Source organism: Saccopteryx leptura, chromosome 2, assembly GCF_036850995.1.
Source record: "Saccopteryx leptura isolate mSacLep1 chromosome 2, mSacLep1_pri_phased_curated, whole genome shotgun sequence".
NCBI classification, from domain to species: domain Eukaryota; kingdom Metazoa; phylum Chordata; class Mammalia; order Chiroptera; family Emballonuridae; genus Saccopteryx; species Saccopteryx leptura.
The window spans coordinates 321368265-321391341 of NC_089504.1; the positions used below are offsets into that span (position 1 = coordinate 321368265).

Consider the following 23077-nt stretch of genomic DNA (forward strand, 5'->3'; position numbering starts at 1 on the left):
TTGCTCAAGCCAGTGACCTTGGCCTTCAAGCCAGCAACTTTTGGACTCAAGCCAGCAACCACAGGGTCATGTCTATGATCCAAGCTCAAGCCTGTGACCCTGAGCTCAAGCTGGTGAGCCTGCACTCAAGCGGATGAGCCCGTGCTCAAACTGGCAACCTTGGGGTTTCGAACCTGGGTCCTCTCTATCCCAGTCCTACACCCTATCCACTGCGCCACCACCTGGTCTGGCCTTCCTAGACTTCTGCCTTCTTTGTTCCTCTTATAAAAATACTGGCTTCTTATTTGTGATGTCAGGCTGGATCTCCTGAAGTTCTACTGCTATGAGGAGATATTTTTAAGTGAAACATAATAGCACTAATACACACAACAGAGACTCAAGATGAGAAAAATTTTCTAAACTTTAAATCTCTAAGAAACAGTCGAAATGTGCTGAGATTAGATTGACAGAGAAAGTTAAATGAAAAATTCACAGCTTAAAATAGCAGTAAAAAAGACTGGGTCTTTTCAAAGTAGCTCCTGCAAAGCTCCACGCTTTTTACATTTACAAAAACCAAAAGTGACCCATCAGACCTTTAAAACCTATATGGTCCAGCCTGACCATGACCAGGCAGTGGCGCAGTGGCTAGAGCGTCGGACTGGGATGCGGAGGATGCAGGTTCAAGACCCCGAGGTCGCCAGCTTGAGTGCGGGCTCATTTGGTTTGAACAGGGCTCACCAGCTTGGACCCGAGGTCGCTGGCTAGAGCAGGGGGTTACTCGGTCTGCTGAAGGCCCACAGTCAGGGCATATATGGGAAAGCAATCAATGAACAGCTAAAGTGTTGCAACAAAAAACTGATGATTGATGCTTCTCATCTCTCTCTGTTCTTGTCTGTCCCTATCTATCCCTCTCTCTGACTCTCTCTGTCTCTGTAAATAAATAAATAAATAAATAAATAATAAAAAATAAAAATAAAACCTATATGGTCCAAAAGAATCCCTCTTAATCCCCACCTCGCATATTGAGGGGTGTAGATACTATGGCTTCTTACCCCAGGATAAGGACAAGTCTCTTAAGTAGGAATAAAATTAAAAACCAACATGTAAATATTTAAAAATAAAAACTAAACGGTCTAGGTGAAGGCTCCTAAGTGAATATCATGGCTTACAGAAAAACAAAGAAAGTACAGTAGCCTGGCCTTCCGCAACTGATATAATGGAGGAAGAAATGGAATGCACTGCAAAAAGTGAAATAGTTTACCTATGAAAAACAATGCCTTCCTTATTCTGATGCTTGTAGAGGAGCAGGGTCTTCCTGCCAAGAATTTACCTGACACTTACTATAGAGAAATCACAGTTAGCCCTCTGGCCTTTGTTGGGGAGAAAGCTACCTGGTAAACAGTATTATGCTCTAGAGAGAAAAATCAATACTAGCAATCTGTATCAATCACCCTAATCCTTCATTCAACTAAAGCTATATACACATTTTTTTTAACTTAAGTGAGAGGAAGGGAGATAGACAGACAGTATGTGCCCCGACTGGGATCCATCTGGCGACCCCTATCTGGGGCTGATGGTCCCAACCAAACTATTTTTAGCTCCTGAGGTGGAGGCTCCACAGACCATCCTCAGCACATGGGACCTATACACTCGAATCAATCGAGCCATGGCTGCAGGAGGGGAAGAGAAGTGAGAGGAGAAGCAGGTGGCCACTTCTCCTGTGTGCCCTGACCAGAAATTGAACCCGGGACTTCCACACTAAATACACATTTTCAAGAAAACCAACAGAACAAAAGGGAATCCCACATAAAAAAGCAAAACCTAATCTAAGAGGAAACAGATAATTCAATAAAAACAACTTTAAAAATAAAATATGTTTAGAAGGTCAACAAGATATTACATCTATAAAAATGCAAAAGCAGCAAAGAATGTAAAAAAAAACAAAGATTACAAAAAATTTAAAAACAATAAATGAGCTAAATAACAAAATGAACATAGTTGAATACAGAATTAGTCATCTGAAAGACAGTGTCAAGAAAATCTCCCAGAAGATAAAATGTAAGTCAAACAGAACATGAAAGAAAAGTTAAGTAACATGAAAAGCCAGAGACTACAAAACTAATCAACTTTCCAGAAGAAAAGAAATAATAAAAAAATAGTAAAATAAAATAAAAAGATAAGTTTTAATAGTGAAAAGATCTACCATACAACAATCAGTATTAACAGAGAAAAAATATAAATAATGGCTAGACTTCAAGAACATAAAGATACCACATGATCATTTCAACAGATATAGAAAAAGTATCCAGCACCCTTTCATGATAAAAACTCTTAACAAACTTAGAATAGAGGGCAACTTCCTAAACTCCAAAAAGGTCTCCTCTAAAAAGCATACAGCTAACATAATACTTATGGAAATAACATAAGCCTTCCCCCTAAGATGAGGTACATAACAAGGATGCACTTGAGCCACTTTTATTCAACATTGCACTAGAGCAGGGGTCTCAAACTCAACTCAGCATGTGGGCCGCAGAGCAAGATCACAGCCGTTCGGTGGGCCGCACTAGGTCTACAAAAGGCAACTGTTACGCAACACTTTTCTCACTGCAGTTGAAAACAAAAAAAAATCAGTACAACAAGCACAATCGTACATGCAGTTTACTCAGTGTCACAAAACGACCAGAAACTGTAGTTCGCATCACAACTGCTGTTAACTAAGCTAATATCTAGCTAGGATGCTAGAGAAATGAAAAATACAAGTAGGCCCCTAGGCTTACTTAATTTTATCCAAAATATTTTGAACTTCGTGGATTAGTCTGCGGGCCGCACAAAATTGTTCAGCGGGCCACATGCGGCCCATGGGCCGCGAGTTTGAGACCCCTGCATTAGAGGTTCTAGCCAGGGCAATTAGGCAAGAAAATAAAATAAAAGGTATCCAGACTGGAAAGTAAAACTATCTCTATTTGCAGATGACATGATATTGTATACAGAAAGTCCTACCAAGCCTGAGCAATGGATCAAGTGTCAACCTGGAATGCTGAGGTGGCAGGTTCAAACCTCAAGGTCGCTGGCTTTGAGCACGGGCTCATCAGCATGGGGTAGCTAGCTTTAGTTGAAGATTAACCACACAATTCCAATGCTTGTCAGTTTGAACCCCAATGGTCACTGGCATGAAAAGCCCAAGGTTGCTGGCTTGAGCAAGGGGACACTGGCATGGTTGCAGTCAAGGCACATACAAGAAGTTCAATGTACTAAAGTGAAAGCAACTAAGAGTTGATGCTTCTCATTCTCTTTCTCCTCCGTCTCTTGGAAGTAATTAATGGACAACTAATGTGAAAGCAACTACGAGTTCATGCTTCTTTCTTACCCTCACTCTCCATCTCTTTCTCTCTCACTCTCTCTCTAAAAATAATAAAAAATAATAATAAATAAAAATAAAGTCTCGATTCCTGGTCAGGACACACAGGAGAAGCGCTCATCTGCTTCTCCACTCTTCCCCCTCTCCTTTCTCTCTATCTCTCTCTTCCCCTCCCATATCCAATGCTCCATTGGAGCAAAGTTGGCCCAGGCACTGAGGATGGTTCATGGCCTCCACCTCAGGAGCTAGAATGGCTCCAGTTGCAACAAAGCAATGCCTCAGATGGGCAGAGCATCGCTGCCTTGTGGGCATGCTGGGTGGATCCGGGTTGGGTGCATGCAGAAGTCTGTCTCTCTGCCTCCCTGCTTCTCACTTCAGAAAAATTTTAAAAATAAAATAAAAAAAAATAAAGTCCTGCCAAAAAACTATTAGAACTAAAACATAAGTTCAACAAGATTGCATGGTACAAAATCACTTTAGAACAATCGACTGTATATTCTAGCAATGAGCAATTTGAAAATAAAATTAAAGAGTAATTCTATCTTCAACAGCATCAAAAAGAACAGATACAAATAATTTTAACAAAAGGGAAAAATCTGTACACTGAAAACTGCAAACATTAAAACATAAATAAATAAAAATATATCTCATGTTCACAGATTGGAAGACAATATTTGTAAGAGGTCAATATTCCCCAAAATGATCTATAGGTTTTCAGCACAACCACTATAAATCCCTGCTGTTTACAAAAATTAAAAGGCTGAACCTAAAATTTATATAGAAATGCAAGAGATCCCATTGTTAAAACAATCTTAGAAAAGAACAAAGTTGGAAATGTCAAATGTCCTGCTATCAAAATTTAATCCCTACAGTTCCTTGCCAGTTAGCTCAGTTGGTTAGAGCACTGTCCCAAAACAACAAGGTGCAGATTCAACCCTGCGTCAGGGCACATATGGGAAGCAACCAATGAATGCAAAACTAAGAGAAACAATAAATGAATCCAAAATGAGAATAGTTTAAGGGGCCTCTGGGACAAGATCAAAACATCAAGTGTATCAACATTTGCATCACCTGACTGGGCAGTGGCGCAGTGGATAGAGCATCAGACTGGAATACGGAGGACCCAGGTTCAAGACCCCGAGGTTGCCAACTTGAGCGCAGGCTCATCTGGTTTGAGCAAAGCTCACCAGCTTGAACCCAAGGTCGCTGGCTCGAGCAAGGGGTTACTCGGTCTGCTGAAGCCTACAGTCAAGGCAAATATGAGAAAGCAATCAATGAACAGCTAAGGTGTCGCAACAAAAAACTGATGATTGATGCTTCTCATCTCTCTCCGTTTCCTATCTGTCTGTCCCTATCTATCCTCTCTCTGACTCTCTCTCTGTCCCTGTAAAACAAACAAACAAACAAAAAATTTGCATCATGGGAATTCCAGAAGGAAAACTAAGAGAGCAAGAAATTGAAAACCTATTTTTAAAAATGACAGAAAACTTTCCCAGATAGTGAAGGAAACAGACACACAAGTCCAGAAAGTGCAGAGTCCCACACAAGACGAACCCAAAGAGGGCTGTACCACGACACATTATAATTAAATAAAATGCCAAAGAGAGAATCGTAAAAGCAGCCAAGAGAAAAGCACACAGTTACCTACAAGGGAGCTCCAATAAGACTGTCAGCTGATTTCTCAACAGAAACTTTGCAAGCCAGAAGAGAGTGGCAAGAAATATTCAAAGTGATGAAAAGCAAGAGCCTACAACCAAGATTACTCTACCCAACAAAGTTATCATTTAGACTCAAAAGACAGCTAAGAGCTTCCCCTTGACAAGAAGAGGCTAAAGGAATTCATCACCACAAAACCAGTATTATAGGAAATGTTAAAGGGTCTTCTTTAAGAAGAAGAAAATAATAAAAAATATGAACAATAAAATGGCAATAAAAACGTATCTATCAACAATTGAATCTAAAAAACAAAATAAACGAACAAGCAAGACCAAAGAAACAGATTCAGATACCAAGAACATTTTGATGGTTGCCAGACAGGATGGGGGTTGAAGGATGTGTGAAAAAGGTGAAAGGATTAAGTACAAATTGGTTGTTACAGAAGAGTCATTATGATGTAAAGCACACCATATAGGGAATACAATCAATAATATTCAAATAACTATATGTAGTGTCAAATTATATAATGTTTAATCACTGAGGTGTAAAACTGAAACTAGCCTGAATGGGCGGTGGTGCAGTGGATAGAACGTTGTACTGGGATGCAGAAGACCCAGGTTCAAGACCCCGAGGTCGCCAGCTTGAGCGAAGGCTCATCTGGTTTGAGCAAAAGCTCACCAGCTTGAGCCCAAGGTCACTGGCTTAAGCAAGGGGTTACTCGGTTTGCTGAAGGCCCACGGTCAAGGCACATATGAGAAAGCAATTAATGAACAATCAAGGTGTTGCAATGTGCAACGAAAAACTAATGATTGATGCTTCTCATCTCTCCATTCCTGTCTGTCTGTCCCTGTCTATCCCTCTCTCTGTCTCTGTAAAAAAAATAATAATAATAAAAATAAATAAATAAAACTGAAACTAATATATATAATAATGTATGTTAACTGTAATTAAAAATACATAGCCCTGGCCGGATAGCTCTGTTGGTTAGAAAATCATCCCAAAACACAGAGATTGCCAGTTTGATCCCTGGTCAGGGCACATACAGGAACAGATCGATGCTCTCTCTCCCTTCCTCTGTCTCTAAAATCAATAAAATAAACATTAAAAAAAAAATAAGTAAAATGTAAAATGTTAATCAAGAAAAAAAAAAACTAAGAAATTTATTCTCCATGGCATTTGACATATTCTCCCTGGCATATGTCCTCAGTTTGAGTTTGGCTCAAATAAACTCTTCAAAAATGAATGAATGAATGAGAAAGAAATAAAGAAACAGAGAAACAAAGAAACAAAGAAAGAAAAGGAAAGAAAAGAAAGAAGAGAAGGCAACCCACAGAAGAAAATATTTGTAAATCATATATTTGATAAGGGTCTAATATCCAAAATATATCAAGACATCTTATAACTCAACAATAAAAAGACTAGAGAACTCAATTTAAAAACAGGCAAAATTTAAAAAATGAAATAGATAAAATAAATAAATAAATAAATAAAAACAGGCAAAAAATTGGCCTGGTCGGGTGACTCAGTGGGTAAATTATCATCCTGGTGCACCAAGATTGCAGGTTCAATTTCCAGTCAGGGCAAAGATGAGAAGCAATCAGTGAGTGCACAACTAAAATAAATAAATAAAAATTAAAATTAAAAAATGGAACAAGGCCCTGGCCGGTTGGCTCAGTGGTAGAGCGTCGGCCTGGCATGCAGGGGACCCGGGTTCGATTCCCAGCCAGGGCACATAGGAGAAGTGCCCATTTGCTTCTCCACCCCCACCCCTTCCTTCCTCTCTGTCTCTCTCTTCCCCTCCCGCAGCCAAGGCTCCATTGGAGCAAAGATGGCCCGGGCGCTGGGGATGGCTCCTTGGCCTCTGCCCCAGGCGCTAGAGTGGCTCTGGTCGCTGCAGAGCGACGCCCCGGAGGGGCAAAGCATCGCCCCCTGGTGGGCAGAGCGTAGCCCCTGGTGGGCATGCTGGGTGGATCCCGGTCGGGCGCATGCGGGAGTCTGTCTGACTGTCTCTCCCTGTTTCCAGCTTCAGAAAAATACAAAAAAATACAAAAATAAAAAATAAAAAGGAAAAAAAAAAATGGAACAACTACGTGGAACGGATTGATGCTTCTCTCTCTCCCTTTCCCCTTCCTTTCCTCTCCCTGTCTTTCAAATCAATGGAAAAAAAAAGTTTTAATATTTCCTTAAACGGGCAAAAAATTTATAAACATTTAACCAAAGATATACAAATGGCCATAAGCAAATTTAATACATGCTCAGATCATTAATTTTCAGGAAATGCAAATAAAAACCACAATGAGATATCGCTTCACACCCACTAGGATGACACCTAAAATAAAATGATGCACCTCCTTTGGAAAATAGTTTGACAATTCCTCAAAAATAGTTACCATATGACCCAGCAATTCTCTTCAGTATTTACTCAAATGAATTGAAAACATATGCCATAAAATACTTGTACATGGCCTGATCAGGTGGTGGTGCAATGGATAGAGTGTCAACCTGGGACGCTGAGGAGGACCCAGGTTCAAAACTTTGAGGTCACCAGCTTGAGCGCAAGCTCTCCAGATTGAGCACTGGGTCACCAGCTTGAGCATGGAATCATAGACATGACCCCATGGTCACTGGCTTGAAATCAAAGGTTGCTGGCTTGAGCAAGGGGTCACTGGCTCAGCTGAAGACCCCTGGTCAAGGTACACGAGAAAGCAATCAATGAACAACTAAAGTTCCACAACTATGAGTTGATGCTTCTCATCCCTCTCCTTTCCTGTCTGTGCCTGTCTCGCTAAAAATAAATAAATTAAATTAAAAATAAAAATTTGTACCTGAATATTCACAGCAATGTTATTACTAATAACCCAGAAGTAGAAAAACTCAAATGTCTATCAAATGATGAAAGGATAAGTAAGGCTGTGATCAACTGAGCACCAAAAAGAAGGATTATATTTACTGATATAAATCTGTAAAATACCATGAGGCCATAATGATTATCAACAAAGAGAAAGCTATTTGTTACCATTTGATAGAGCTATTACACCTTACTTTAAAAATTAAGTTTATTTTAAAAATTAAAATTGGTAATTTCAAGGAACAACATAAACATTTAACCTCCTTTCTAATTTTTATTTTTATTTTATTTTTTATTGATTGATTTTTAGATAGAGGAGAAAGAGAGAGAAAGAGGAGGGAGAAGTAGGAAGCACCAACTCATAGTAGTTGCTTCCTATATGTGCCTTGACCAGGTAAGCCCAGGGTTTTGAACCGGCGACCTCAGCATTCCAGTTCGAGGCTTAATCCACAGTGCCACTACAGGTCAGGCTAATTTCCTTTCTAATAGAACTACATTAGTGTAAACCAACATGCCCAGATTGTGAGAAAATTCTATTTTAGATAAGAATAGACACTAATGCCTGACCAAGCGGTAGCACAGTGGATAGAGTAGAACTGGAACTCAGAGGACCCAGGTTCAAAACTCAAGCTTGAGCACGGGATCATAGACATGACCCCAAGATCACTGGCTTAAATCCAAAGGTCACTGGCTTGAAGCCCAGGGTTGCTAGCTTGAGCAAAGGGCTGCTTACTCAGGCTGGAGCCCCAGTCAAGGCACATATGAGAAAGCAATCAATGAACAATTAAGATGCCGCAATGAAGAATTGATGCTGCCTGACCAGGCGGTGGCACAGTGGATAGAGTGTCGGACTGGGATGCAGACGACCCAGGTTCAAGACCCCGAGGTTGCCAGCTTGAGCGCAGGCTCCTCTGGTTTGAGCAAAAGCTCACCAGCTTGAACCCAAAGTCGCTGGCTCCAGCAAGGGGTTACTCGGTCTGCTGAAGGCCCGCAGTCAAGGCACATATGAGAAAGCAATCAATGAACAACTAAGGTGTTGCATCGCGCAATGAAAAACTAATGGTTGATGCTTCTCATCTCTCTCCGTTCCTGTCTGTCTGTCCCTGTCTATCCCTCTCTCTGACTCACTCTCTGTCTCTGTAAAAAAAAAAAAAAAAAAAAGACACTAATAAAAGGTAAGTGTGATAATGTTAATTTGGCCATCTAAGAAAAATGTTAATATTTTTTAGAAAACACCTGTTAAGTTACTTAGAGATAGATGGTCAAGATTTCTGAAATGCACTTTAAAATACTTTAGCATATAAAAAAGCAAACTACACTTACAATTTTAAAAAATCAAACTTTTAAGAACATCTTGTATAATGTTCAAAGATACAGCTTTGAAGAAAATAATAAATCTGGCATTAAAAAAAAAAAAAGATCCAGTAGACATTAACAACTGGAACTGTCTCATTCAATCACAACTAACTCAATCACTAGGGCTGTGTTCTTCTCAGTGGACCCAATCAAATCATTTAGTTTTGCAATGCCTAATAATGAAACCAACCATAATATAAATGCTACTTAAGGGCTTTCAAATTTTAGAATAATTTTTATGAAGCAGAAAGGGCTCAATTATAGTTAAAATAACAAACTAAGTATCACAAGCTTTACATGTAGCAATAACTAAAAACTTAAAAGAGAAAGGAAGCTGGGTGATAGTTTTGTTTTGTTTTTCCTGAAGCTGGAAACGGGGAGAAACAGTCAGACAGACTCCCGCATGCGCCCGACCGGGATCCACCCGGCATGCCCACCAGGGGCGACGCTCTGCCCACCAGGGGCGATGCTTTGCCCCTCCGGGCTGTCGCTCTGCCGCGACCAGAGCCACTCTAGCGCCTGGGGCAGAGGCCAAGGAGCCATCCCCAGCGCCTGGGCCATCTTTGCTCCAATGGAGCCTTGGCTGCGGGAGGGGAAGAGAGAGACAGAGAGGAAGGAGGGGGTGGGGGTGGAGAAGCAAATGGGCGCTTCTCCTATGTGCCCTGGCCAGGAATCGAACCCGGGTCCCCCGCACGCCAGGCCGACGCTCTACCGCTGAGCCAACCGGCCAGGGCCTGGGTGATAGTTTTTTAAGTGAGAGGAGGGGAGACAGACTCCTGCATGCGCCCCAACCAGGACGCACTCAGCAACGCACCTGGGGCCAATGTTCCTTTCGAGCAACCCTCATTTGGGGATGATGCTCAGATCAACCAAGCCATCCTCAGCACCTGGGACCAACGCTTGAACCAATCAAGCCACTAACTGCAAAAAGGGAACAAGAAGAGCGGGGGTGGAGAGGTGGGGAAGAGAGAGAGGGGGAAGAGAGGGGGGAGGGAAAGGGAAAGAGGAGGGAGAGAGAGGGGGAAAAAGAAGAAGATGGTTTCTTCACATGTGTGCCCTGAACAGGGATTGAACCTGGGGCATCCACACACAGGGCCGACACTCTATCCACTTATCCAACCGGCCAGAGTGGAAGCTGGGTAATAGTTATGAACATATTAAACTCATCTCTTATAATGAGGAGTGAATAGATCTTGTTTAAAGTTGATTAAATAAAAGATTTATTTTTTAAGTTAAAATGGTAAACAGTAGGAAATCTAAAACACAAACTTAAAAGTGGTGATCTCTCCTAGGGGAGCAAAAGAAAGATTTTTACTCTTCTCTATAACTTCAATTTTCTGTGGGTCATGTATGTGTACTATGTTTAGAATTAGAAAATGAATGCTTATTATTTTAAAAATTCAAAGGTTGCATGTTAAAACATATATAATTATGCAACAATATACATAACCTTTAAGGGATGAAACTCGGACTATTCTGCCATCTGCCCTTTTATTTATCAACACATACCTAGAGCTCTTTTGTTGTTAGAATATATTTATCTCACTTGTTTTGTCAACTGCATAGCATTCCATTGTATATATGTATCATATTGTATTTAACTAGTCTCTATATAAAGGATGCATTTATTAACTCATGAAACATATAATTACAGAGTACCTATTAAAGCAAATTCTGTCCTGGCATTGGAGATACAAATGTGAACAAAGCAAAATCCTTGACCTGATAAACCTTACAGTCTAGTGGGGTGCAGGATGTTAGAAAAGGGGGAGTCAGACAAAAAAGTAAATTATGTATCAAGTCAGCTGGCCATAAGACTAAGAAAAGAAAGCAAAGTAGGGCATGGGCGCTAGATAATGTGTGGGGTGAGCAGGGAGGAGCTGCTATTTTATATAGTATAGTCAGGGTAGGCCTCCCTGATGGAATAAATTTAAGCAAAGACTAGTAAGAACTGAGGGAGCAAGGCACACTGGTACCTGGGGAAAAAATGTTAAGGCAAGTACAAAGGCCTTGAGATGGGCATGTGTTGCAGTAATATAAGGTTATAGTAATTAAATATATAGAAATATAGAAAAATATGGAAGATATATAAAAATAGTTAAGATATAATATTAAAAGCAATTAAGGGAAATTCAAGTTATGCCGTCTGGATAGGAATTAATATAGTGTGTACAGATATGATAAAGAGACTTTGCCTTTCGCGCAGGGCCCGGTTAAAGGTGGTTTGAGGTGATAATCTTGTAGATTGACACCTGTTAGAAGGCGTTGGCCAGAAAAGGTACTAAAGCTAAGGAGCCCACCTGCTGCAGTAGTCGCCCAGACTCCAACATTGACATGGACTGTTTCCACACCTCTCTGACCAAAGACAGCAGAGAGGAGCATGCCAACGGGGCCCTCTTAAGCTGTGTACCCAAGCTCGCCAAAAGGATTTGTGAGTAATAACTGCCTGTGTGATTCTTGCAACTAATTTGTGTGTCGGTCGTGTCTTTTCTCTGGTGCAGTTGGTCTCGGCACTGATAAATAGAATCTTCATAGCCACCTCAAGAGTAGTCTCAAAGAGACTGCCAGCCCTGCTGATAAGCAGGAGTGTCCCACTGTGCAGGGAAGTTAAATCGGAGACACCTGATCGACACAGGGCTTGGGCTCTACTGGGACAACATGCTAGGCTAGTATTTGATGAAACAAGGTAGTCAGTATGGATGCAATCTGGGGAGGAAGGGAGAAGGTAAGTAGTAAAAGATGTCAGTGATGGGAAACAGACCATGCAAGGCCTTATGTGCCATTTTAAGCACTTCTGAGCATGACTAGACTTATGTTTCAATAGGATCACTCTGATCTGTTCTGAACAGATTAAAAGGAAACAAAGGCAGAAGCAGAGTCCAGGTAGGCAACTGCCATAACCTCAGTGGGAGACAATGGTTTAGATCTGCATGGTAGTGAAGGGGGTTAGAAGTGGTAGGATTCTGAACACATTTTAAAGGTAAAATCACTGCCTGACCAGGTGGTGGCACAGTGGATAGAGCACTGAACTAGGATGTGAAGGACCCAGGTTCAAAACCCCGAGGTCACCAGCTTGAGCATGGGCTCACCAGCTTGAGTGCGGGGTTGCCAGCTTGAGTGTGGGATCATGGACATGACCCCATGGTCGCTGGTTTGAGCCCAAAAGTTGCTAGCTTGAAGCCTAAGAATGCTGACTTGAGCCCCAGGTCATTGGCTTGAGCAAGAGGTCACTTGCTTTACTATAGTCCCCTGGTTAAGGCACTTATGAGAAAGCAATCAATGAACAACTAACTAAGGTGCCACAACAAAGTATTGATACTTCTCGTCTCTCTCCCTTCATGTCTGTCTGTCCCTATCTGTCCCTCTCTCTGTCAAAGAAAAAAAAAAGGTAAAATCACTATGATATGCTGATGAATTTGGGAAATGGGGTATAAAATAAAGAGAGGAGATAAGAACAATTCCAAGGTTCTTAAACAAGAGACAGCTGACAATTGATGAAATGTGGAAGGCTGTGAGAGAAACGGGTTTGGAGTTGGGGGACAAAAGGAAGAATTCAGTTTTGGACATGTTAAAGTTGATATGCTTATTAGAGATGAAGAAAAGGTGACTAGAGGCAACTGACTACACTGGTCTAGAATTGAGGGCAGGGCTCTGGGCTAGATAAATACATCTTGAAGTCTTTTCTTCACATGAGAGATAATTAAAGCAAAGAAAAGAAATGAGATTACTGTAGAGAATTAAGGTAGGCAGAAAGAGGAAAGACTGAGCCTTAAGGTACTCCAATATTTAGAGATTTGGGGAAATGAGGAAGAACCAAAAAGGGTAGAAGCCTAGAGAAGAGCCTGGGCTTGGAGAAAAAGGCAGTGATCACTGTGGCTAATGAATCATGCTGGGTAAATTCTGAGGACTGATCACTAGATTTAGCAATGTGAAATCACAGATACCCTCCTTCTAAGTTCCTCTGAAATGCTGGTGGAGGGAAACTGCTTCCAGATTTTTGCAATTATGAACAATGTAATAAGCATCTTTGTGCAGTAGGGAATGGAATTTCTGGACAAAAGGATATGTGAACTTAGCACTGACATACATTCCCAACTTGTCTAGACCGACTGACAGTACAGAACTACTGTGTGTCTAAACTATCACCTACATTGATAATTACCAAACTTATTAATCCTTACCAATATGATATATCAAAATATTATCTTGTTTTACTCTGCATTTCTTTACAGCTGAAGTGAAGCATTTTTTCCATGTTGTTAGTCATTTCTTTTTTCTGTAGAACTGCCCACTCAAGGCCTTTGCCTATTTTTTTAAAGGAAACTTCTTGTCTTTACTTATTCATGCTTGTTGTACGTTAATGTTAACTCTTTTGCTCTTCTCTTACTTTACATTAGTAAGCTTATATCCTGAAAGGAACTGCAGAGAAGCAAAAAGAAAAAGAACTATACAGAAGGAGTTAGGCCTTTGATTTTTAAACAGTTTCTACATCCCTTCTTCACAAATATTTTCTTAACTTCTTTCTGCCACATCTCTTCCATGTACGAACAATCTGGCTGTAGCATCTGCAACTCCTCCGATAGGCTGAGTGTACCTGCTGATAGGACTGATATGCCCTGCCTGCACCCTTCACACCTGCAAGCCCATACATGGGACACTTACATTAGGGAAATGAGTTCTTGTTGATTGAAATCCTGTGTATTTAACTATATTCCTGTCACACAGGGGGCATTTTAAGAATATTTGTGGAATTAACAAAGGGAGTTCCCCTCAATAAAACAAAGGTAGTATTTTACAGCAGTAAGAGGACAGACACTAATCCCCTGATTATCCAAGGTGTTTCTTGAGAAAGTTAGGCTCTAAACTGAAGATATAACAAATGTCAGCAAATACTAAACACACAATGAAATATATAAAAACACACACAGACACATTCTCTAAACTAATACTATAGAGAACTATTGCATTCTCATACAATTTCATACTGCTGTCAGGCACACCCACAATACTGGTCAGTTTTTTCATTTTATGTCATGTTTCTTTTGCCACCCAGGGATAACATTATACTGTTTTCGCGTAAGAAGTTTCTCCAGCCCCGGCTGGGTAGCTCAGCTGGTTAGAACATCATCCCTATAGGCCAAGGTTACAGGTTCAATACTAAGAGCACATCCAAGAATCAACCAATGAATGCATAATATGTGGAACAACAAATCAATGTCTCTCTCACCCCCATTTCTCTCTCTCTCAAATCAATAAATAAAAGTTTCTCTGTTCCTTTGATGATTAATAAGTTTTTAAAATTCTTTAAAAGTTGTATTATCTCTTCATTGAGGGAAGCAATAGCTATAAGAAAGTATTCCAAATAATGTACAGTGTATCCCTAATTATTTTTTTTTATTTAATTTTTATTTCCTTTTCTTAAGACACCCACCACTTTCATAGCCTTTTTGAATACAATTGCACATGGATGAATAACTAAGAATCCACAGAGCCAATAAAGAAAGCTAGATTAACACTGGAGAAAATGAACCAGTAAAAGGGAAAGAAATTTAAATCAATAGTGACTTTAGCTCTGAAAGAAATCCCTAAAAATAAAGAATTGGGCAAGGGGCTTTCTCTTGCTTTATATCATCCTTGGCTACAAACTGGTACTTGATAAATCATAGAAACTAGAAAAGTAAAAACTTTTGAGTCAAATTGCATTATATATAATTTGGCAAAGTAAAATGAGGTCAAACTTTCAAGTACTTGTTCTTCAAGAGACAGAAAGAAGCAAGCTGAAAAAAGCAAACAGTTAACCAAATATTCATGGAAGAAGTAACCATACAAATGCTCTGAAAAGGTGAGGGAAGTCACCCAAATACCAGAGGGGAAATGACAGGTAAGCAGGCTATGGATTGCCTGATTACATGCTGAGTTGAATACTGCTTTTAAAAAGCGATGGCTGTAAAAAAAAAAATTAAAAAAAAAGTGATGGCTGTAGTTTGGAGATTTTATTTTTATTTATACAAGTACTTTGGTTGTAATGGAATTTTATCTGTATTTTCTTACTTCTTTGTCAACCTAAGATCACATTTTCCTCTCACAATATGCTCAGACATGAACAAAACTATCTCTCTCAGCCCATGAACCAAGGAAGACTGAGTTAGAAGCCCACTACAACCTTTACAGGTAACATCTCTCTAACAAACTAATTATTCCAACTTCATCAAAAAGCACCAGGACAACAAGGTTCTGCATAAATTCAGGCTCAGTACTCACTGAAACAAAAGTGAAGCAGAGGCCAGCTCCCCTCTGCGGCAGCTGCTCCGTGTCGAGCCGAGGTTTTGCTAGCATCACTGACATCAGGGTTGGCAGAGCAGACTGCTCCTCTGAGACCTCCTTTGCAGCGCTGCCATCTAAACCATAGAGGGGCTGCTCTACTCGCCGCTGGAAAACATTAAAGAAAACACAAATTACATAAGAAAGAAAATCTGATACTGCCTACACATGCAACAGATTAAACAGTTATCAAATATAATAATGATTAAAATAAAAATCTTCTCTGAAAACAAATACAGAGAACATAATAACATTATCACTGGAGTATAATAACCTATCTATAAATCTGATTTAATATCTTACTCAAATTCCACAAAATTACATTTTAGTGGTTCTATATTTACTTAACTCTGAATTTGCAGGTTACATCGTAGAGTTCAGCAAATCAACTTCATAATACTCTCAATTCTACAAAGGAAATGTTATTTCTATCCTGTAGATAAATGAAAATTAAGACATTTGTTCCCCACTTTATAGGTACAGTTTATTTCACTCTTAAATCTATTCTTACCACACTATACTTAGAAGTAAAATCAAAGCTGAAAAAAAAAGTTGAAATAAATGCAAGCAAAACAAGTTCTATACTACACTGAAACAGTAACACCACAATTATGTATGATTCATCCCAGAAATGTAAGAATGGTTCATTATAAGCAATCTAGTTCATTACATTAATTTTAGGAGGGGGGTGGGAAATTAAGATTCTTTCCTTTAGATGCCAAAAAAAATCCCAAACAAAAAAACTAAACATTACTGGGCAACTCTTGAAAAAACTGGAAGTATCCATCTTTACTATAACAAATTAATATAACCAAAAGTATTTTTGCAGAAATTAATGAATATAATTAATAGTGCTGTAGTAGAGATACTTTAATAACATTAGGAACTAGACAGGGTTAACATAGTAATATCACAATCATTCAACATTTTTGTAGATATTTTGGTCAATATGTTAAAAAAATATATATGAGGTAGAAACACTGAAAACTAGTAAAGATTAAAAAGTATCATTCTGGGATGATATAACTATTCACAAAGGAAACCAAGCAAATCAACTGAAAAGCAAGAGTTCAGTAAGATGGTCAAATATAAAATAAATACACAAAAATCAATAGTTTCCCCATAAACCAACAACAATTGGCTATAATCAGAACATGTAATGAAAGAAAAAGCAGATTCAAAATTTCAATAAAGTCTGTAAAATACTCAGAAGTATACTTAAAAATATATAGATTACATATAAAGGAAAACTACATCTTCACTGACAGACACAAAAGATGGCCTAAATTAAATGGCAATTATTATGTTCCTGGGTTCAAATTTTATAAAGTCAAATTCCTCTAAAAGCCAAAGCTTAGGGCTTTTACTTTATTTTTGTTTTTTTCTTTTCTTTATTTGCAAGAGAGTGTTGTGGTGGTATAGTGATCGCCTGGGTTCCCTCTTGCTCTCTTTTGGGGAGTTGATTTTGTGGAAATTCATAAACGAATTCTGAGGTTCACTTAGAAAAATAAAATTAGCCATGTAATTTTCAGTAAAGAATATCAGGGAAAGTTGACTATTAAAACAAATACAAAGCAACATTAACTAAATCAGTATAATACTGGTATAGGAAATTGATTAGTGGCATAAAACAGAAAATTCAGAAAGAGACCCATATAATTTAAAAAGCTGGTAAGGTATTTGCACAGATACTGGAAAAAAGGAAGATTCTTCCTTGTATCATATAAAAACAATAAGAAATATAAACAGATGCTTTTATGACTTTCTAGTGGTAAGAAATTTTTTAAACATGACATTAAAAGTACAAACCATATAGAAACACAAAAACAGTAAGTAATAAAGAAAAAAACAACAATAAATTCAACTACTTCAAATTTTTTACTTCTGAATGGTGAAAGTCAACATAAACATACAACAGTTAAAAGACAAAATTACAAACAGGAAAATAATATTTACAATGTAAATGATGAGTTAACAATTTTAATAAATAATGTGCTCTTATCCATCAGTAAGAAAAAAAGACAAATACTCCAAGAAATATAATAAATAGGCAAAGGACCTGAACAAGCATTAAAAGAAAAATCCAAAGGCCATTAAATATATGAAAAAATGTTTAATGTCAGTAATGAAAAAATGCAAGTTAAAACAAGGTATTTTTCTTATTGGCAAAGATTACAATTATAAAACTCAGTATTAGAAGGATATGTAGAAACTGAGACTCTCAAACTGCTTGATAACCAGCTGGCAATTATGTAATGACATTTTAAAGTGAGCATATTTCTCTGACTTGGAAATTATACTTTTAAAATTTATCAAAAGGAAAAAAATGCATAAAAATATATATAGACATTCATTACAGCACTACTTATAAAACATAAAATGTTTATAAGATATTAGTTAAATTAGTTAATTATACCAAAGCAAGGAGATCTACCATATGAACATACATGTATACATAAATATATGGACACTAAATTCTTTACTAATAGTGCTCTTGAAGGGGACTTTTGACCTCTTAATTGTTAGACTTTCAAAATATGTACATATTCTTATATCACAAAAAAACTAACATTTTCAGTTTAAAAAATAAAAATAAAATAACCAAAATGATCCTGAAAAAGAATCTCTGATAAAATCTACCTCCTTAAGACCAACACTCCTACCTCACCAAATGTAAAGGTTTAAATTCAGCCTCCAGGAAACTTGTGATACCCATTTATAACAATATTCTCACTACTTGGAAGAATGTACCTCCAAAGCTGTAATACTCAAATTAATCATTCTGTTATTTAATAAGTATTTGCCAAGAGCTGATATATTTAAAACTATTTCTGGAAATGGAGCAGGCTAAGATGTTTGAACCAATCATCTTCCCTTAGAAAAAGGAGAAAATATGAAAGAAAAAAAAAGATATTTAAAGCAGCAAAGACTTAGGGGGGATGAACACATAATACGGTGTACACACAGAGATGTGTTGTAGAACTGAGCACTTGAAACCTGTATAATTTTGTTAACCAGTGTCACCCCAATAAATTCAATTAAAAACTAAAATAAAAGCATCAAAGACGTGATAAAATAGGGATCTGCCAGTGCAAAACCTAAGGGAAATAAGAAATACAAGATAGGTAAAAAAAGCCCTTCTCCACCCCCTCCCCCTCTCCTTCCTCTCTGTCTCTCTCCCCCCCTTCCGCAGCTAAGGCTCCACTGGAGCAAAGTTTGCCCGGGCTCTGAGGATGGCTCTGTGGCCTCTGCCTCAGGCACTAGAATGGCTCTGAGTGCGGCAGAGCGATACCCCAAGATGGGCAGAGCATCACCCCCGGGTGGGTATGCCGGTGCATCCCGGTCGGGCACATGCGGGAGTCTGTCTGACTGCCTCCCCATTTCCAGCTTCGGAAAAATACAAAAAAAAAAAAAAAAAAAGTACCAAAGTCACACTAGCCCTAACGGTACCTGCAGATCTCAAATTTCCACTTATTGTTCATGATTAACAAAACTGACTTAATGACCAAGTTAAACTACTTTGTTTAGGGAATGGTCAACCCAGAATGAACAAAAAATGATAACTCCAAAAATTAGAACAGCAGACCCTGGCCAGCTGGCTCAGCGGTAGAGCATTGGCCTGGCATGTGGAAGTCCTGGGTTTGATACCTTACCAGGGCACACAGGAGAAGTGCCCATCTGCTTCTCCACCCTTCCCCCTCTCCTTCCTCTCTATCTCTCTTTTCCCCTCCCATAACCAAGGCTCTGTGGGAGCAAAGTTGGCCTGGGCACTGAGAATGGCTTCAAGGGCTCCGCCTCAGGCGCTAGAATGGCTCTGGCCGCAACGGAGCAACACCACAGATGGGCAGAGCATCGTCCCCAGGTGGGCATGCCAGGTGGATCCTAGTCGGGCATATGCGGGAGTCTGTCTGACTGCCATCCCGCTTCTAACTTCGGGAAAATACCAAAAAAAAAAAAATAATAATAATTAGAACAGCAGTTGTTTCTAGTGTAGAGGGAGGGAGTTGTTATCAGGAAACAGCACGCATAAGTTCCAGGAAGCTGGAAATAGTTTACTTCTTGACCTAAATAACAATTACATCGAGAACTTTTTTTTTTAATTTATTCATTTTAGAGAGGAGAGAGAGAGAGAAAGGGGGGAGGAGCAGGAAGCATCAACTCCCATATGTGCCTTGACCAGACAAGTGCAGGTTTCGAACCGGCGACCTCAGCATTCCAGGTCGAAGTTTTATCCACTGCGCCACCACAGGTCAGGCACATAGAGTTAACTTTATAATGATTTCCTGTAAACTTTTTTTTGTGAGGGCCAGATGAATATTTTAGGCTTTTCAAGCCACATATCCTTTCTGCCATATATTCTTCTTTAGCTCTACAACTCTTGAAAAATCTAAAACTCACCCTTAGCTTGCCAGCAGTGAGCTGTGATTTACCAATTCCTACATTAAAATGTTTATGTTTTATGTACTTCTATATTTAAAAAAATACAAAAGAATCACTTGGGTTGGAGGTGGAGAGCCAAGCACTGTTTTGGGGTGTTAGAGACTGAAAATTGAACAAGATGTTATCTTGTCAAGATATTCCATGTCAAGTGAAAAAAATAATTAAAATAATTATACCTTTATGTAAAGTAATAAGGACTGAGAGATGAAAACAGCAGTAAACAAAATAAAGCAAAGCCCCTGGTCCCACGGGATGAACATGCTAGTGGGAGAAGATAAGCAATAAATTAATTGTGTAGTTAAAAATTAAAACATATTACTTATAAATTAAAATGTATTAAAATATACCACATACCAACGACAATAAATGGTCTAAATTACACACAATATGGATGAATCTCACAAAAGTAATGCTGAAAAAAAGATGCCAGGCTGACCAGGCGGTGGCACAGTGGATAGAGCACCAGACTGGGACACAGAGGACCCAGGCCCGAAACACCCAGGGCGCTGGCTTGAGTGCGGGCTCATCTGGTTTGAGCAAAGCTCACCAGCTTGAATTCAACCAAGGTCACTGGCTTGAGCAAAGAGTCACTCGCTCCATTGTAGCCCCTGCTCCCCCCAATCAAGGCACATATGAGAAAGCAATCAATGAACTAAGGTACAGCAACAAAGAATTGATGCTTCTCATCTCTCATCCTTCCTGTCTGTCCCTATCTGTTCCCTCTGTCACCCCCCCAAAAAAAGATGCTAGACATAAGACTACCATATTTTCTCATGTATAAGATGCACCCTTTTCCAAAAATTTTAGGGTCTAAAAACTGGTTGCATCTTATACAGTGGTTGTGGCATTTCAAATGCTATAGATGGAACTGAGGACGAGGCAATATATGAAGACAGTGATTTGTCATCAGATACAGATGAAGACAAGCAAATGGATGGGAGTTTTGACAGTGATGAGGAGTTGCATGAATTTTATGATGAATAAAACTTGATTCAATAACGTTTTGTAATACATTTTTTTTTCAAATTTCATGCCCTAAAATTAAGGTGCATCTTATACATGGGAGTGTCTTATACATGGGGAAATACGGTATATATATGACGGGTCAGGAACCTTTTTGGCTAAGAGAGCCATGAACACCACATATTTTAAAATGTAATTCCGTGAGAGCCATACAATGACCCATGTACATTACGCATTATCCAATAAAAATTTGGTGTTGTCCCAGAGGACAGCTGTGATTGGCTCCAGCCACCCACAACCATGAACATGAGCAGTAGAAAATGAATGGATTGTTTACATGAGAATGTTTTATATTTTTAACATTTTTTTTATTAAAGATTTGTCTGCGAGCCAGATGCAGCCATCAAAAGAGCCACACCTGGCTCACAAGCCATAGGTTCCCGACCCCTGGTATATACTATATGATTCCTCATATACAAAGTACAAAAAACAGGAAAAACTCATCTGTGCTATCAGAAGTCAGGATGGCAGCTATTCTAGATGGCAGGGAGAGGGCTAATAACTAAAAAGGAGCATAAGGGGAATTTCTGGGGGGCTGATAATATTTCATTTCTTGTGCTGGTATTGTTTGTAAAAATTCATTAATCTGTAAACTTATATGGGTACTCTTCTATACATACAAATAGAAATCAATAAAAAAATTAAATATATATCAAAATTTAAATACATCAGGTGGTAAAACTAAGAATTAAAATAAAGCCTGACCAGGTAGTGGTGCAGTGAATGGAGCATCAGACTGGGACGTGGAGGACCCAGGTTCAAAACCCCAAGGTTACCAGCTTGAGCGCGGGCTCATCTGGTTTGAGTAAAGCTCACCAGCTTGGACCCAAGGTCGCTGGCTTGAGCAAGGGGTTACTCAGTCTGCTGTAGCCCCACAGTCAAGGCACATATAAGAAAGCAATCAATGAACAACTAAAGTGCTGCAACAAAGAATTGATGCTTCTCATCTCTCTCCCTTCCTGTCTGTCCCTATCTATCCCTCTCTCTGACTCTCTCTCTGACAAAAAAAAAAAAAAAAAAAAAGAATTAAAATAAAGCAGGATTCGGAACACAGTGACAAAGTATGAGAGACTGCTTATTTTAAAGTTGGCCAGGAGAGACCTCTCTGATAAGGTATTTTTTAGCAATAACCTGATGAAGAGATGGCTAATCATGCTGCTCCTGGAATAGGGAATAGCAAATACAAAGACCCTAAAGCAAAAGAATGCTTTGCAGTGTTAAGGTACTTCAAAGAGGCTAGTGTGGTGGTACTGGCATGAGGGAAAGGGAGAACAGTTGAAGATGTCAGAGTGAGATGCGTGGAGGAACACGGATCTCGTAGGAGCTTCTAGGCCATGTAATCTAGAGCAATTTGGACTAGCCACTGGATAGCTTTAAGCAGAGGAGTACAAGGATCTGTTTTAAGTTTTTAACAGAAATGACTTTCATGACCCTGACCAGTTAGCTCAGTAGTAGAGCATTGGCCCAGCATGTGGATGTCCCGGGTTAGATTCCCAGTCAGGGCCCACAGGTGAAGTGACCATCTGCTTCTCCACTCCTCCCCCTCCCCTTTCTCTATCTCTCTTCTCCTCCCGCAGCCATGGCTCAACTGGTTCGAGCGCATCGGCCCCAGGAGTCAGATGCTAAAAATAGTTCAGTTGCGAGCATGGCCCAAGATAGGCAGAGCATCGGCCTCTGACAAGAATTGCCAGGTGGATCCCAGTTGGGGCACATGTGGGAGTCTGTCTTTCTATCTCCCTTCCTCTCACTTGCAAAAAGAAGGGGGGAAATAAATAAACAAATAAATAATTCTGACTATTATATTGAGAATAGGTGAGACATGAATAGAAACAGAAAGACCACTTTGGAGGCTAATGTAGAGGACAAGAATAGAAGAATGGTCAGATTCTGTTAAAAAATAAAGAGAACTTAAAGAATAAAAGGAATTCCTAATGGATTAGATATGGAGCATGAGGTTAAGACCTGAAAAACTAGATGAAGAAAACTATCATTTACCAGAACAGGGAAGACTGCAGGAAGAGTGATGTGGTTTGTTGTTGTTGTTGTTGTTCTGGTAGTGAAAGGGAAGCAAGAGTTTCTTTCTGGACATTAGATAT

General features: G+C 39.2%; 1 protein-coding gene across 1 annotated transcript in view; it reads right to left on the minus strand.

Annotated features, from left to right (window-relative positions):
* TLK2 (tousled like kinase 2) overlaps positions 1-23077 on the minus strand; it is a 131118-nt gene that overhangs the window by 55582 nt on the left and 52459 nt on the right. Inside the window, 1 exon segment of the mRNA XM_066363104.1 lies at positions 15459-15626. Coding sequence (XP_066219201.1) covers positions 15459-15626 — 168 coding nt within the window.